The 16,386-nt window shown below is 42.3% G+C and overlaps 1 protein-coding gene across 3 annotated transcripts in view; it reads right to left on the bottom strand.

Moving 5' to 3' along the window:
* The window catches only part of nktr (natural killer cell triggering receptor), a 209,623-nt gene that overhangs the window by 114,944 nt on the left and 78,293 nt on the right, over positions 1-16,386 (bottom strand). For all 3 annotated transcript variants that reach the window (XM_041183451.1, XM_041183453.1, XM_041183452.1), the window contains exon 2: positions 13,077-13,157. In XM_041183451.1, the coding sequence (XP_041039385.1) occupies positions 13,077-13,134 (58 nt within the window). In that variant the 5' untranslated portion in view covers positions 13,135-13,157. The remainder of the gene's footprint in view (positions 1-13,076; positions 13,158-16,386) is intronic.

Genomic DNA, 16,386 nt, shown 5'->3' with positions numbered 1-16,386 from the left:
GGAATTGGTTGAAGAGGGCATCTGTGATCCTGGAACTTTCTTCCTAACAGCAGTGTGGGTGTCCCTACACCACATGGACTGCAGTGGCTCAATAATGCAGTTCACCACCACCTCAAGGGCAGTTTGGAATGGGCAACAAATGCTGGACTTTCCAGCAACATCCATGTCAAATGAATGAATAAAAAAGTTGAGAAGGCTTTTAAAAAAAAGCATACAGAATTCTTGACTTTATTAACTGAACCAGAGAGCATAAAAGCAAAGAGGTTCTACTAACCTTTATAAACAATTGGTTAGCCCTCAGCTAGAGTACTGTGCTCAATCTGGGCACCACTTTAGAAGGGACGTTAAGTCATGGAGTCATAGAGCCAGAGTAAGACAGCACAGAAACAGGCCCTTCGGCCCATCGTGTCCATGCCGGCCATCAAACACCTATCTATTCTAATCCCATTTTCAAGTGCTCATCTAAATACTTTTTAAATGTTGTGTGTTTCCTGCCTCTACGATATTCTCAGACAGTGTTCCAACCAACCTCTGGATGAAAAAGATTTCCTCAAATCCCTTCTAAACTTTCTGCCCCTTACCTTAAATCTATGCCCCTGGTTGACACCTCCGCTAAGGGGAAAGGTTTCTTCCTCTCTACCCTATCTATGCTCCTCAATTTTTATATCTCATATTAGATTCCCCCTCAGCTTTCTCTGCTCTAAGGAAAACAACCCTAGCCTATCCAGTCTCTCTTCATAGCTGAAACGCTCCAGCCCAGGCAACATCCTGGTGAATCTTCTCTGCACCCTCTCCTGTGCAATCACATCCTTCCTATAGTGTGGCAACCAGAACTGCACACAGTACTCCAGCTGAGGCCTAACTAACGTTTTATACAGCTCCAACATAATTTTTTTTATTCATTCACGGGATGTGGGCTTCGCTAGCTGAGCCAGCATTTATTGCCCATCCCTAGGTGCCTTTGAGAAGGTGGTGCGGAGCTGCCTTCTTGAACTGCTGCAGTACATGTGGTGTAGGTACACCCATAGTGCTGTTAAGAAGGGAGTTCCAAGATTTTGACCGAGTGACAGTGAAGGAAAGGTGATATAGTCAGGATAGTGAGTGACTTGGAGGGGAGCTTCCAGGTGGTGGTGTTCCCATCTATCTGCTGCCTTTGTCCTTCTAGATGGTAGTGGTCGTGGGTTTGGAAGGTGCTGTCGAAGCAGTTTTGGTGAATTCCTGCAGTGCATCTTGTAGATGGTACACATTGCTGCTACTGTGCAGCAAATGGTGGAGGGAGTGAATGTTTGTGGATGTGGTGCCATAACATACCCTCCCTGCTCTTATATTCTATGCCTTGGCTAGTAAAGGCAAGTATCCCATATGCTTTCTTAACCACCTTATCTACCTACGCTGCTGCCTTCAGGGATCGATGGACATGTACACCAAGGTCCCTCTGATCCTCTGCACTTCCTAGGGTCCTACCATTCATTGTGTATTCCCTTGCCATATTAGTCCTCCCAAAATGCATCACCTCACTTGTCAGGATTAAATTCCATTTGCCGCTGCTCTGCCCATCTTACCAGCCCATTTATATCGTCCTGTAATTTAAGGCTTTCCTCCCCACTATTTACTATACCACCAACTTTTGTGTCATCTGCGAACTTACTGATCATATCTCCTATATTCACGTCTAAATCAATGTACACTACAAACAGCATGGGTCCCAGCACTGATTCCTACATGCTTCCAATCGCAAAAACAACCTTTGACCATCAACCTCTGCTTTCTGCCACTTGCCAATTTTGGATCCAATTTGCCAAATTGCCTTGGTCCCATGTGCTCTTACCTTCTTGACCATTCTCCCATGCAGGGCCTTGTCAAAAGCCTTACTGACGTCTATGTAGACTACATCAACTGCACTTATCTTCATCTACACAATTTGAAAAATTTGATCAAATTTGTTAGACATGAACTCCCCCTGACAAAGTCATGCTGACTATCCCTAATTAATCCCTACCTATCCTAGTGGAGATTAATCCTGTTCCTCAGAATTTTTTCCAATAGTATCCCTATCATTGATGTTAGACTCACTGGCCTGTAATTACCTGGTTTATCCCTACTACCCTTCTTGCATAATGGTACCACATCCGCTGTCCTCCAGCCCTCTGGAACCTCTCCTGTGGCCAGAGAGGATTTGAAAATTAGTGTCAGAGCCCCTGCAATCTCCTCCCTTGCCTCACATAGCAGTCTGAGATGCATCTTATCTGGGCCTGGGGATTTATCCACTTTTAAGTCTACTAAAACTGCTAATATCACCTCCCTTTCAATGCTAATTTGTTCAAGTATATCACAGTCCCCCTCCCTGATTTCTATATCTACATTGTCCTTCTCCATAGTGAACACAGATGAAAAGTAATCAATTAAAACCTCACCTACATTCTCTGGCTCCATGCAGAGATTGTCACTTTGGACCCTACTCTTTCCGTGATTATCCTCTTGCCCTTAACATATTTATAAAATGCCTTGGGATTTTCCTTTATCTTACTCACTAGTGTTTTATCATGCCCTCTCTTCAATCTCCTAACTACATTTTTTTTTAAGTACTCCCCTACACCTCTAAGGCTTCTGCTGTTTACAGCCCTCTAGCCCTCTATATCTGCCATAAGCCTCCTTTTTTCCTTATCCAATCCTCTATATCCCTTGACATCCAGGGTTCTCTGGTCTTGTTAGTCCTACCCTTCACCCTTAAAGGAACATGTTGGTCCTGAACTAACTCTGTTTCACTTTTGAATGACTTCCACTGGTCTGATGTAGACTTTCTTACAAGTAGCTGCTCCTAGTCCACTTTGGTCAGATTCGGTCTTATATCATATTGAAATCGGCCTTCCCCCAATTCAGGACCTTTATTTCTGGTCCAACTTTGTCCTTTTCCATAACTACCTTAAATCTTACAAAGTTATGGTCACTATCCCCGAAATGCTCCCCCACTGACACTTCTACCACTTGCCCGGCTTCATTCCCCAAGATTAGGTCCAGTACCGCCCCTTCTCTTGTAGGACGTACTACGTGCTGGCTCAAAAAGCTCTCCTGGATGCACTTTAAGAATTCTGCCCCCTCTTTGCCCCCCGCTTTCATCCTCTCTGTCCTCCTATTCCGATACTCACTAGCATGTGGCACAGGGAGTAATCCAGAGATTACAATCTTTGTGGTCCTGCTTTTTAATCTGCTACCTAGCTCCCTAAATTCTTGTTGCAGGACCTCAGCCCTCTTTCTACCTATGTCACACTAAGACTATCCCAGTTAATATTGGGGAAGTTGAAATGCCCTATTATTACCCTATTAATTTTACACTTCTCTGAGATTTGTCTACATATATGCTCCTCTATCTCCCTCTGTTTGGAGGCCTATAGTACACTCCCAACAAAGTGACTGCCCCCCCCCTTTTGTTTTTAAGTTCCACCCAGATGGCCTCATTTGAGGAACCTTCTAAGATACCATCCCTCCTTACTGCAGTAATTGACTCCTTATTCAATAGTTCAATGCCACCTCCTCTTTTACATGCCTGAACATTCTATGCCCTGGAAAATTGAACTGCTAGTCCTGCCCTTACCTCAACCATGTCCCTTTGATAGCAACGATATCATATTCCCATGTGTTAATCAACGCCCTCAATTCGTCTGGCTTATTTGTAAGATTCCTTGCGTTAAAATAGATGCAATCCAGTCTGGCATTATTCCCTTGTGCTTTAACAGGTCTATATTTGCTCTGCTTTCCAGGCACTCTGTTTCTCTTCTTTATTTGGCTGTGCATCACCACCTACTGTAGCTCCACTCTGTAAATCACCCCCCCAGCCAAATTATGTTAAACCCGCCACCCAAACAGCACTAGCAAACTTCCCTGCAAGGATGTTGGTCTTGTTCCGGTTCAGGTGCAATCTGTCCGACTTGTACAGGCCCCGCCTTTGCCAGAAACAGACCCAGTGATCCAGGAGACAAAAGCCCTTCCTGTTGCACCATCTCTTCAGCCACGCTTTCATCCTCTCTGTCCTCCTATTCCGATACTCACTAGTATGTGGCACAGGGAGTAATCCAGAGATTACAATCTTTGTGGTCCTGCTTTTTAATCTGCTACCTAGCTCCCTAAATTCTTGTTGCAGGACCTCAGCCCTCTTTCTACCTATGTCATTGGTACCAATGTGAACCACGACCTTGAACTGTTCACCCTCCCCTTTCAGGATGCCCTGCAGCTGTGCTGTGACATCCTTGACCCTGGCACCAGGAAGATAATACACCATCCTGGAGTCACGTCTACGGCCACAGAAGCGCCTGTCCACAGCCCTCACTACTGAGTCTCCAACCATTATTGCTCTTGCACTCTTTCTCCTCCCCCCTTATGCAGATGAACTACCCACAGTGCCGTGAGCTTGGCTCTGGCTGCACTCTCCAGGGAACCTTTACCCTCACTGTTTTCCAACACAGAAAAATGGTTTTTGAGTGAGGTGCACTCTGGGGCTTTCCTGACTGCCAGCCTGCCTCCCTTCTTCTGACTGGTGGTCACCCACTCCCTCTCTGACTGCACTTCCTTAAGCTGCGGAGTGACCACATCTAAGAACGTGCTATCCACATAACCCTCAGCTCGCGGATGCACCGCTGTCTCTCCAGCTGACGCTCAAGCTCCGTTGCTCAAGCTGGTGGCACTTCCTGCATATGTGGTCATCCAGACCACAAGGAGTGTCTAAGAATTCCCACATGTTGCAGGCCATTCAACACATGGGGCTGAGCTCCCTTGCCATACTTTTTGTTTGTTTTTAATTAAAAGACTATTTCCTTAAATTTAAGCCAAGTAGAAAACTACTTAGTTTTTATTAAAAAAAATTCTGAGACTCTTACCTTCTGTAATGTCGCTGTAAAGTGGAAAAAATAACTCACCCACTACCTACCAATTAGCTCTCTCCCTTGTCCTGACGTCACTCCTTTTGAATTCCAGCACCGCCGAGTGTCTGGGTGAGAACCGGCTCCCTCACAGGTAAACTCCGCTCCCTCACAGGAAAATTCCAGCTTTTTATACAGCCACTCCGCATCACTTTTTACATAGCTGCTCTGGCCCCGTTCCCTCACAGATAAACTCCTGCTCTTTATACAGCTGCTCTGCACCCTCACAGGTAAAATCCCACTCTTTATACAGACGCTCCGCCCTCTTTTGTTGTTTCACCTTTATTATTGATTTGAACAGTGTTCAGGATGAGGGACTTGGAAATACTAGGGAATATGGAATTGCTCTTCTTTCAGAGAGAAGGTTAATTGGCGATATAATAAAGCATTCAAATTTATGTGGGACTCGGATAGAGTAAACAAGGAGAAACCATTTCCACAGATAGGGTGGGGTTGGTAACCAGTGGACACAGGTTTAAAGTTATCAAAAGAACCAGAAGGAAGATAAGGAAAAATTGATATAAAAGCTTTCTGCAAATTCCTGTGACTGACTGGCAGTGGCTACTTGTTTCTTAAGCACCTTTAACAGAGAACATCCCAAAGTACTTCACAGAAACAGAAATACCGGGAAAAACTCAGCAGGTCTGGCAGCATCTGCGGAGGAGAGCACAGTTGACGTTTCGAGTCCTCATGACCCTTCAACAGAACTAAGTAAAAATAGGAAAGGAGTGAGATATAAGCTGGTTTGGGGGGGGGGGGGGGGGGGGGGGGGGGGGGTTGTTGGGACAAGCAGCCAGTAACAGGTGGAGATAACCAAAAGCAATCACAGACAAAAGAACAAAGAGGTGTTGAAGGTGGTGATATTATCTAAAGGAATGTGCTAATTAAGAGTAGAAGACAGGACAGATAAGGTACAGATAGCTCTAGTGGGGTTGGGGGAATACTAAAAGGTAGAAATAAACAATGGGTGGAAACACATTTAAAAATAATGGAAATAGGTGGGAAAAGAAAAATCTACATAAATTATTGGAAAAAACAAAAAGGAGGGGGAAGAAACGGGAGGGGGGTGGGGTGGAGGAGAGAGTTCAAGATCTAAAATTGTTGAACTCAATATTCAGTCCGGAAGGCTGTAAAGTGCCTAGTTGAAAGATGAAGTGCTGTTCCTCCAGTTTGCGTTGAGCTTCACTGGAACAATGCAGCAGGCCAAGGACGGACATATGGGCATGAGAGCAGGGTGGAGTGTTGAAATGGCAAGCGACAGGGAGGTCTGGGTAATGCTTGCAGACAGACCAAAGGTGTTCTGCAAAGCGGTCACCCAGTCTGTGTTTGGTCTCTCCAATGTAGAGGAAACCGCATTGGGAGCAACAAATGCAGTAGACTAAGTTGAGGGAAGTGCAAGCGAAAAGCTGCTTCACTTGAAAGGAGTGTTTGGGCCCTTTGATGGTGAGGAGAGAGGAAGTGAAGGGGCAGGTGTTGCATCTTCTGTGGTTGCATGGGTAGGTGCCGTGGTAGGGGGTTGAGGAGTAGGGGGTGATGGAGGAGTAGACCAGGGTGTCACGGAGGGAACGATCTCTACGGAATGCTGCTAGGGGGGGTGAAGGGAAGATGTGTTTGGTGGTGGCATCATGCTGGAGTTGGCGGAAATGATGGAGGATGATCCTTTGAATGCAGAGGCTGGTGGGGTGATAAGTGAAGACAAGAGGAACCCTATCATGTTTCTAGGAGGGAGAAGGCGTGAGGGCGGATGCGCGGGAGATGGGCCGGACACGGTTGAGGGCCCTGTCAAACACCGTGGGTGGAAAACCTTGGTTAAGGAAGAAGGAGGACATGTCAGAGGAACTGTTTTTGAAAGTGGCATCATCAGAACAGATACGACTGAGGCGAGAGAATGGAATGGAGTCCTTACAGGAAGCGGGGTGTGAGGAGCTGTAGTCGAGGTAGCTGTGGGAGTCGCTAGGCTTGTAATGGATATTGGTGGACAGTCTATCACCAGAAATTGAGATAGAGAGGTCAAGGAAGGGAAGGGAACTGTCAGAGATGGACCATGTGAAAATGATGGAGGGGTGGAGATTGGAAGCAAAGTTAATAAATTTTTCCAGGTCCCAACGAAAGCATGAAGCGGCACCAAAGTAATCATCAATGTACCGGAGAAAGAGTTGTGGGAGGGGGCTGGAGTAGGACTGGAACAAGGAATGTTCCACACACCTCATAAAGAGACAGGCATGGCCAGGGCCTATGCAGGTACCCATAGCCACACCTTTATTGTCCACCAATATCCATTACAAACCTACTGACGCCCACAGCTACCTCGACTACAGCTCCTCACACCCCGCTTCCTGTAAGGACGCCATCCCATTCTCTCAGTTCCTTTGCCTCCGTCGCATCTGTTCTGATGATGCCACTTTCAAAAACAAAAACTGGAACAATCTAAATCATCCGCTTCAATCAGTGGTTGTGTTTATCTCTGTGTCAGATAATGGTATGAGATTTGCACCCAAGTGTTCAAAGTAACTCTTCTGCTATTCAGACAACAGCAAATGTGACTAAAACACATATAAGTCATAAACAAATGAAAATATTTCTTCACTCCCCTACCCATCCTCACGCAACTTCAATGTCATACAACATCTTTTGACAGAAAGGATGACTGCATAGGCTGTTTCCCAGCTCCAAACAACCTTTGCTCATTGCAGCCCTACTAATAACCCAGTGATAATTCACTAACCTGCCAATTTTCCTTCGGCTGATTGAGAACTTACTGCGATTTATAAGCAAGAATCTTACTGCAGAACCAACTACAAATTTGGCCACTTGCCATGGAAACAAGCACTTTTACTGAGGTTGTAAAATTCTACAGATGAACTGCAGCTCTTTGCCAAATTCAAAATGGGACTACGTCAACATATTTTGGAGAACCGTTGACCCTCTTTTACAAATGCTAAATGAATTATTTTCATCTGAATGGAGGAATTGCATTAGCTTTAAACTATGACTCACTGGAACTGAATTGTGTTATTCAAACTGATATACAATGAACTCAATAATAAATTAGCAACCGACATCTTTCTTTATATGTCATGAGTTCTGTCTTGTGCAGATCTGTATGAATGGATTCCACTCAATGGTGCAAGACTCCAGCCAAGAACAGGAAGGAGCATAATAATTACTGTTCCAAATTTGGTGCACATGCTACTGATGCTCCTAATGTTACAAAGTGGAATTTCAAACACGTTAGTTTGACCATATGAAATTCCTTTGCTGTTTTACCAAGTTAAAAGAACATAAGTTAAAAGAACGGGCAAAAGAATTTTGTGCGAATATGTTACATAGCACATAGCATGATGCCACCCATCTTTAGTTTTGGAGAAATCATCTTTCAATTGTAACCCACTTGGTTATTTAACCTTGTTTAACTGTACTAGTGTGCTCATATCAGGATGGTTTTTAAGTGTTTGATCGCAAGATAGGCAATGTTAGAAAGGCTGTACTTATTGCCCATCACTTGTTTTACTGAATAACAAGGCAACTAAAGTCCCTACTTTATACTGAACAACAGCAAACTTTACAGATCAGGTTCAGCACAATTAAGATGGAACCCAGATGGCTTGAGTAACATACGGGAGCAATCAAATTATGTACCTCTCCATCTTCAGACTGATCGAGAATCCAATGTTGCCCAATTCCCAAACATGCTAAGATGTCACTGACGTTTTCTATAGGCGCTGGCTCAACTCCCTGGCAATGACCATGGGAAGCTTGCTTTTTAGGGTCTTGTTAGGTGATGTAGGTGCTGTGTCCTTTAATGCAAGGCAGCATGTAGCAAATGTTGGCACATTCAGTAGTGGCCTCCATGAAGCTATGTAAGGATACTGCAATGCTGACTAATGGGGAAGGTGCCATTGGAATGGCACAAAGAATTGACCTCACAAACAACTCGTGCAGCAGCACTAGTAAACGGGCTGTGTGTTTGTGTGCTGAGCTCCATCCCTTGGCTCACATTTGGACCATAAATTTTCTTTCCTTCCATATTTTTCTCAGTCCCCAGCTTCTTGGGCCTTTGGAAAAGAAGCTGATCTGAGGCTCTCCAATATGTTTACTCCCTTATAAAGAAACTTTTGTGAAAGTCATCATTCCTTCAAGTTAGACTTAAATGCATTTTCCTTTCCAATCAGTGATCTTCTCCTTAGACTTGTCCAAAATTACAACCAATTTATGCTAATGAGGTGACCTAGAAAAACTGGGTGGAAGTGCCACTTCCATCTTTCTAAAGTGCACCAACAGCCATTTGATGGTAATCACATGTAGTATGTCAATGTCAGATTTCTCCTGTAGAGCATACAGAAAAAAAAAGCCCTGCATCCGAAGTGAGATTCCTTCTCTCACATTCAATTTCTGCTTTTCAACCTTTATTTTTGCTATTTTCTGTTTTATCAATATTAATATGAGTGCTCCTCATAACTTTTCACTCTAAGCTCCAGGTAGCAGGTCATTCTCTTCCCTACAAGCCCACCATGATGAAATCAAAAGGAAACCTCATTCTTTACGACCTTAAAACTACTGAACTCCTTACTTGACTCAACATTCCTGCAATTACCAAGATCTTGAAAAAATCATTCTTAGTGTCATCCAATGATTCTTGATTTTCCTTTGCTTTTATCTTCTCAAACTGGTGGTTTCCTGGACTCCTGGCCTCAGTACTTCTCAATGAAATGCTCTGGACACACGGATGCTGCTGCAGCCCACACTATAGCCAGGCATTTTTCACTTATATTTATTAGATACAAAAAGAGAAACAGAATGTTGAAGTTAAATGTCAGATGCCAAAGAAGCCTTGCTGGAAACTCCACATAAAGTTAACATAGCCTAAGGAAGTCGGATCAGAGGCTTTGTCTCCAGAAGCATTAGTTAAGTTTAATGGCAGCCCTCAAGGAGTCATAATAACATCCAGAACATGAACCTTTGACTTAATTGGACACGAATGTCGCTGTTTGCTAGTTAATAACTTTTTATACCTTTTTATTAAAAACATGAATCATTAGCTCCTCTTGACTAAAACTAATTTATTTGCATTAAAATTTATATTTTTATGACCAAGTTTCACTAGTCTTTTGGGCAGGAGTTGAGACACCATGAAAGCTTTTATTACACTGATAGATTTTTAATGTTTCATATTTATTGTTCACTTTATACTAACTGTATTTGTTATTGAAGTATATTTGAATAATTTATATCCGATCTCAAAGATATAAACTTTAACATACTTTTGATGAACTACGACAAATCTCTGAAGAGCATCACCTTCAAAACAAGTTAGAAGGAAACATCAACCACAAGAACAGCTTTTCATTTCTTTTCCCAGAAAGCGGCTGTTGATAATTGTGACGATTGGGAATAGATATTGAATCTGGCAACATGAGGGAGCTGAACATACACATGGATTGCAGCAGAACTCGAGTTTTAATGCCTACAGTGTCGCCAATGCTATTGATTCATCTATCCTACTGTCTGAAATAAGTTCCCTCAATTAGGCCATTATGCGGCTGTCATTACTTTTCAAAGGGAGTGAGGAGGTGGTTAAAGTTGACCTTAATTTTATGCAATATTTTGATTTTTATAAAGTGCAAATGTGGATAAGATGGCCCTGTTAGATGAGGAGGCCATAAGAATGACAGGGGAAATTTAAAAAGAAAATACCAAAAAGGAATAACGGTCTCTTTGTTCAAAGTAATTCCGCATTTTATATGTAACAAAATGGTATACTTATGACATTTTAAAATGTTGTTATAAAAAAATCCATTTTATTATCCCGTAAAAATCTTTGACTTCCTTCCAGGGCCCTCTGATGTAACTGATGGGAAATGTCCCAGAATGACTGCACAAGAAACAAGGAGTAGATGAGGGATGAGGGGGGTAGGCTCAAGCTGCAGAATTCCAATCCAGGATACTGGCCAGGGTTGCAATTTCCAAGCTTGTAGCACGGCTACATCTAAACCCCAGAGCTATGGATTCTCTCAGAGGTTGGTTCAAACTCTCAGTTCCACTGCTTTTTCTGCAGCAGCTCTGGGATGACGCCCTGGTGGACCTAGCAGGGGGGAGGAGGGATGACTTCACTCCCAAGTCTCTTGGAGGTTGAGTAAATTCACAATTTTACAAAAATTTTCAAAATATAAGTCGCAAGTTTGTAATTTTTCTACAGTAAAATGAAGGAATACTTTGAACAAAAATATCCACCTAAAATTTCCTTTCCATTTAACCTAAAAATGGTAGTGATAAATTTGATCATATAAAATTTTAAATCATAATGGAACAAACTGTCAATATGATTCACTAAACACAGAATGAAATGCAACAGATTTACAACAGCAACAGCTTGCATTAACATAGCACCTTCAATGTGATAAAATGTCCCAAGGCACTTCACAGGACCGTTGCCAAATAAAATTAGACACTGAGCCACGTAAGGAGATATTAAAGATCCTAAGTGTAAAATATAGCACAGAGAATGTTTCTTCTTACACAAGTCTTCTAGTATCAGACTATAAATAATACCAAATGCTAAATATGCCAGCACTGAGATCCATCATAAGTTAGCAGGTAAAAAAAGGCACTGGCCAGTGCAGTACTCAGCCACAGCAACCACAAGGTCCTAGGTTCAAACTTCAGTCTGAGTTGGCTGATCAGGGCATTACAACTGTTATGTTTTGGAACGAACGACATGAAATGACAGTGGTTAGCAGATTCACTAGCAATTTTCCAAAGAGAATGAGATAAGTACCTGAAGGGGAAAAAATCTGTAGACGCATAGGAAAAGAGAGACTAACTGGGTGGCTCTTTCAAAAAGCTGGCACAGGCACAATGGGCTAAATGGCCTCCTTCTGTGTTGCATGATTTTATCAACTAGCCCCAGCGCTCTGTAGCTAGGAAGGTGGAGGTAAGGGTGGCAGGGGTAAGAAAACACATAAGGAGAAGATTTCTGCTCACTGGAAAGCATGTGCTGGATAAAGACAGATCAAGGCTTGTCCAACATTACCCCTCCCCTATGGAAGAGACGGTTGACAGCTGTTTGGCTCACTCATGACGAATGGCCATTTGGCCAAGGTAGAGTGGAGTTTTCTAGCAAGCATGGAGCTGTAACCATGCTGTTCAGGGAGCGAGTGTGGGAGGAAAGTGCAGCAAGGGGAAAAAAATAATGCATTGGTAGAGTCATTCACATTATTATTCAATGTTAACCCTCCAGGTTCCAACATTTAACATTCACCTGGAGACTGGCACCTATGTTCCCTATAAATATAAGGCCGTCATGCAAATTTCATTCTGTAACTTTTTCACATGAAAATTTGGAGTAAGGATTAATTTCCTGAAACCAGCAAATGTCTGACTCCAGCCTTGTCCAATATATGCTCATAAATCAGTGCAAGAATCAGCATCACAATTTTTGTCATGATCATACTTCTGTTCCTCTTCTTATAACTCGGGGAGCATCCGGATAATTAAGTTACTGGATGACAAAGTGATTCAGGACTGAAAAAAAATCAGTCTTGCACCTTCAGTCACACAACAGAAACTAAAACAGATCATTTTTGAATTGCTGCAGTTTTATTAGTAAGGTAAGGAAGGCTAGTTCAGATTAGCCCTTGCCTTGCATACGAGTTACTTGTGCGTTCATCTGAAGTGCAGCTGCAAGTTTGTGAAGGTGTCGAGAGCTGACAGCTCCAGATTCAGTCATCATATGGTAAACACAGGATCCACAACCTGTCCCATTACTCAATAATGGAATGTTAAAAAGTAACTACTAATCTCTAAAACAGGTAAGAATACAAGTGGTTAAATTATTGTATACAACACTGTCAAAGTTAATATGAATCATTTAACAAAACATAAACACGCTTTGATCTATTCACTAGTCCTGGGGGAAGCGAGGACAGACTTGAACAAAAATCCTCAAGGCAGCATAAATGCAGTTTTTAATTCATATGCTTAGCCCGAGTATCAACATTTCATATCTATAAAGCAATTTACAACAGTTGATCTGTAACAAGAAACAATGCAAGGATCATTTGCAGAGCGCTTTTTTTTAAAAAAAAAATGACATATCAAAAATAATGCTATGTAAAAATGCAAGATAAAAATACTGACAATAAAGGAGGAACAAAAGAATCTTACCTGGAGCCCTGTTTATTTCCACATCAAAGTAGCACTGCGGGCGGTTCTTCACCCCCATCACGGTATACACTCTGTGTACACCTAGGCCAGAACAAAGAGGAGCAGGTTGGCAAGATTGCTGTATTGATCCCGGCTGAAACTCAAAAACTGCTTTGCTATAGAATGAGGCCTCCACTTGAAGTCCTGCAGGCATCTATTCTCTCTCCCACGGCTCCCCCTCCCCACCAACCCGATCTTTTTGCTGATCCAGTTCTGATGCAAGCAAAGGCAGCACATCCCTTCTTCCTTAAGCTCATGCCTGGCAGCACGTGAATGAACTGCTCAAAGGAGGGGTGGGGGGGAGTTGTGAAAGCACAACTCTGCGAGAGCTGGAGGGATTTAAATATATAAATATATATGCAAACTCATCTGTTTCAAATAGCGCCCCTACCAGCCTATTAAACAGTCACTTCAAGACAATCACTGTTCTGTAATTAAGCAGACTTGTAGTGAACTGTTGAAGAAGCATTAATTGAAGGAACTAAACCAGAGAGGCAGCACAACTGTTTATAATGAACCCACCTAAATATGCACAATTAATACCATTAAATATTCGCTGTTATGGAAAACGAAAAGGACGTTTATAATAAAAATCACAGCTATTGAATTTTGACTGTAGTTACGAAACCTCAACAAAAGTGAAATTAGGTTTGTAAGATGAAATAAAACCTAACCAAATAGTTAGAAACAGAAGCTTAGATACAAGCTGAACACTTGTTTTTAAAAAAAGGTATTTAAACAAACTAAGGAAAACAATGCTCTGCTTCCTCTGGGTTTTACTCACCTACATTTTATAAATTTATATCCATAATTCTGGTTGCCATTAAAATGTTCTTTCTGGGTGATTTAAAAATTCCTTCTGCTAGTAGACTGAGCTGCACTGAACTCCAGAATTGACAAGTTATTTTTATACCAGTACATGGGACCAAGGTAGAGCTAATTCCCACGCACCGCAACCTGCTTTTGTACTGACAGCGGGAAGATTTCCTCTGTATCTCACATGCTACAAACTTGTAAATCAGGTTTTCAAAAAATAATTTTGCCACATATAGCGAGTGCACAGGAGGGGCTGTTCATGACTGGGCACCGCGGTGTGTCCCAGCTAAAAGACTGAAAAGAAAGTAGTGCTTGTTTTCTATATCTCTGATCTTGGAGTCCAGGGGAAGTTATGCCCTGATGCTCCTTATCCAGTACAGAAGATGTTTGTGCCAGGTGTACTCCGCTACTGACAGCATTTTAAAAAATATCTTTCATGGGATGTGGGTGTCACTGGCAAGGCCAGCATCTGTTTCCCACCTTGAGCCGAGTGGCTTGGTCGGCCATATCAGAGGGCATTTAAGAGTCAACCACACTGCTGTGGGTCTGTAGTCACATGTAGGCCAGGCCAGGTAAGGACGGCAGATTTCCTTCCCTAAAGGGCATTAGTGAGCCAGATGGGTTTTTACAACAATCGATGGAAATTAGTTTTCAATTCCAGAATTATTAACTAATTGAATTTAAATTCCACCAGCTGCCATGGTGAGATTTGAACCCAAGTCCCCAGAGCATTAGCCTGGGCCTCTGGATTACTAGTCCAGTGACATTACCCTGACACAACTTCTCCCCCTGCATGTCATCAACATAAAAATAACAACCGTGTCACACTAGTGACAGCAAATCTACAAAAGCACATCAACCTGGATGACTTCAGACTCGTGTGGAGTTTTAAACTAATGCTAGGTTATTGAATTGTGTCCCGTGTTTCTGCTCCATGGCGGAGTCGCTGGAATTCTAAATTCATTTAAAAAAAAAATTTAACCCAACATTATTCAGTGCATCAATGAAGCTATGCATGTAGAGTTGTTTAAAAATCTTGCTTGTGACTTAAAAGATTCTGGAGCATCTACATTCCCATGTATCAATGCTGACCTTTAGGATGGGGCACAGTACTATGCCGAACCATACTTGGGAGATATATAACTGGACAACAGCATACGGAGAAAATAGCCCATTAGGTTAGCTTATTGTAGCACCATCCCTCTAGAGGCTATGCTGCGATATAAATGCAGGAATATTATTTTAAAAGGTTTGGTCTAACGTAATCTGAATTCTTTTGCAACTAAAATCTTATCCCTTTAAAAGAAGTTGATGCCTGTGTATTGAGGAGGTAGGCAAAGAAAAGGTATACAGTCAGAAATAGATATGGTGACATTACCAGCATGCAGCAGACAACTCCAATCTTCAGTGTAAATGCTCTGTGCCCAGGGAAGTGATGACTTTGAAGACCAAGGAAGGCATGGGTTAACAAATCTGAGATTGGATTAAAGTCACCCAATCAAGGGCCATTAATATAAGGTAGTCACTAACATATGCAATAGGGAATTCAAGAGAAACTGCTTTCCCCAGAGTGGTTAGAATATGGAATTTGCTAGCACAGCAGCAGTTCAGGCTGATAGTATAGATGCATTTAAGGGGAAGCTAGATAAACATTATGAGGGAGAAAGGAATAGAAGAGTACACTGATGAGATTATATGAAATATTGTAGGGGGACGCTTGGATGGAGCATAAATGCCAGCATGGTCCACAACCTGTTTTTGTGCTGTACATTTGATATACCATAAGGCTAAAAAAGCAATTCAAGGCAGCCAGCCTTCCAGTTTTGCATTTTACAGAATTCTGGCCTGCACATTACACAATGCAGCTCTGCAGACCTGCTTGAAATAGAATCAGTGGCAAACGTAAGTTTCTCTCAAGACAGGAACAAGTCTGAAAGGACATACAATCCAAGGTAACTTTTCCTCTGCCACATGCTTTTAACCGTCTTCAACCTTTATTGAACAATCCAAACAGTCCACGAGACATGTTTAAAATAACAGAAGCAAGAACGTCAGGGGTGACTTAATCAAAGTGCTTACAATAATAAAAGGATTTGACAGAATACATGCAGGGAAACTTTCCTCCATGTTGGGGTTAATGAAATGTTAAAATTAGAGCTCAGCCATTTAGGAATCAGGAAGCACTTTTTCATGCAAAGGACAGTAATTGCGATCAATGGATTTTTGCTGGGTAAAGATATCAAGGAATGTGAAGTTGAGGTACAGGTCAGCCGGGAACTAATAATGGTAGAATGCTCTACCCCTGTTCTTACATTGCTGTAGGAGACACACTCTACTGACAGCTAGATGAAGAACTGTGGAAGGTATCACTATCAGACAGCTTATGGGAGCCAGTTTTTAATACTGTTGCTTTAATGGCACAAAAACAGTTATAGAGGCTGTGCATTAAAGAAAA

The sequence above is a fragment of the Carcharodon carcharias genome, chromosome 3 (assembly GCF_017639515.1).
Source record: "Carcharodon carcharias isolate sCarCar2 chromosome 3, sCarCar2.pri, whole genome shotgun sequence".
In the NCBI taxonomy this organism is placed as follows: Eukaryota; Metazoa; Chordata; class Chondrichthyes; order Lamniformes; family Lamnidae; genus Carcharodon; species Carcharodon carcharias.
This window is presented reverse-complemented; position numbering and strand designations above follow the sequence as displayed.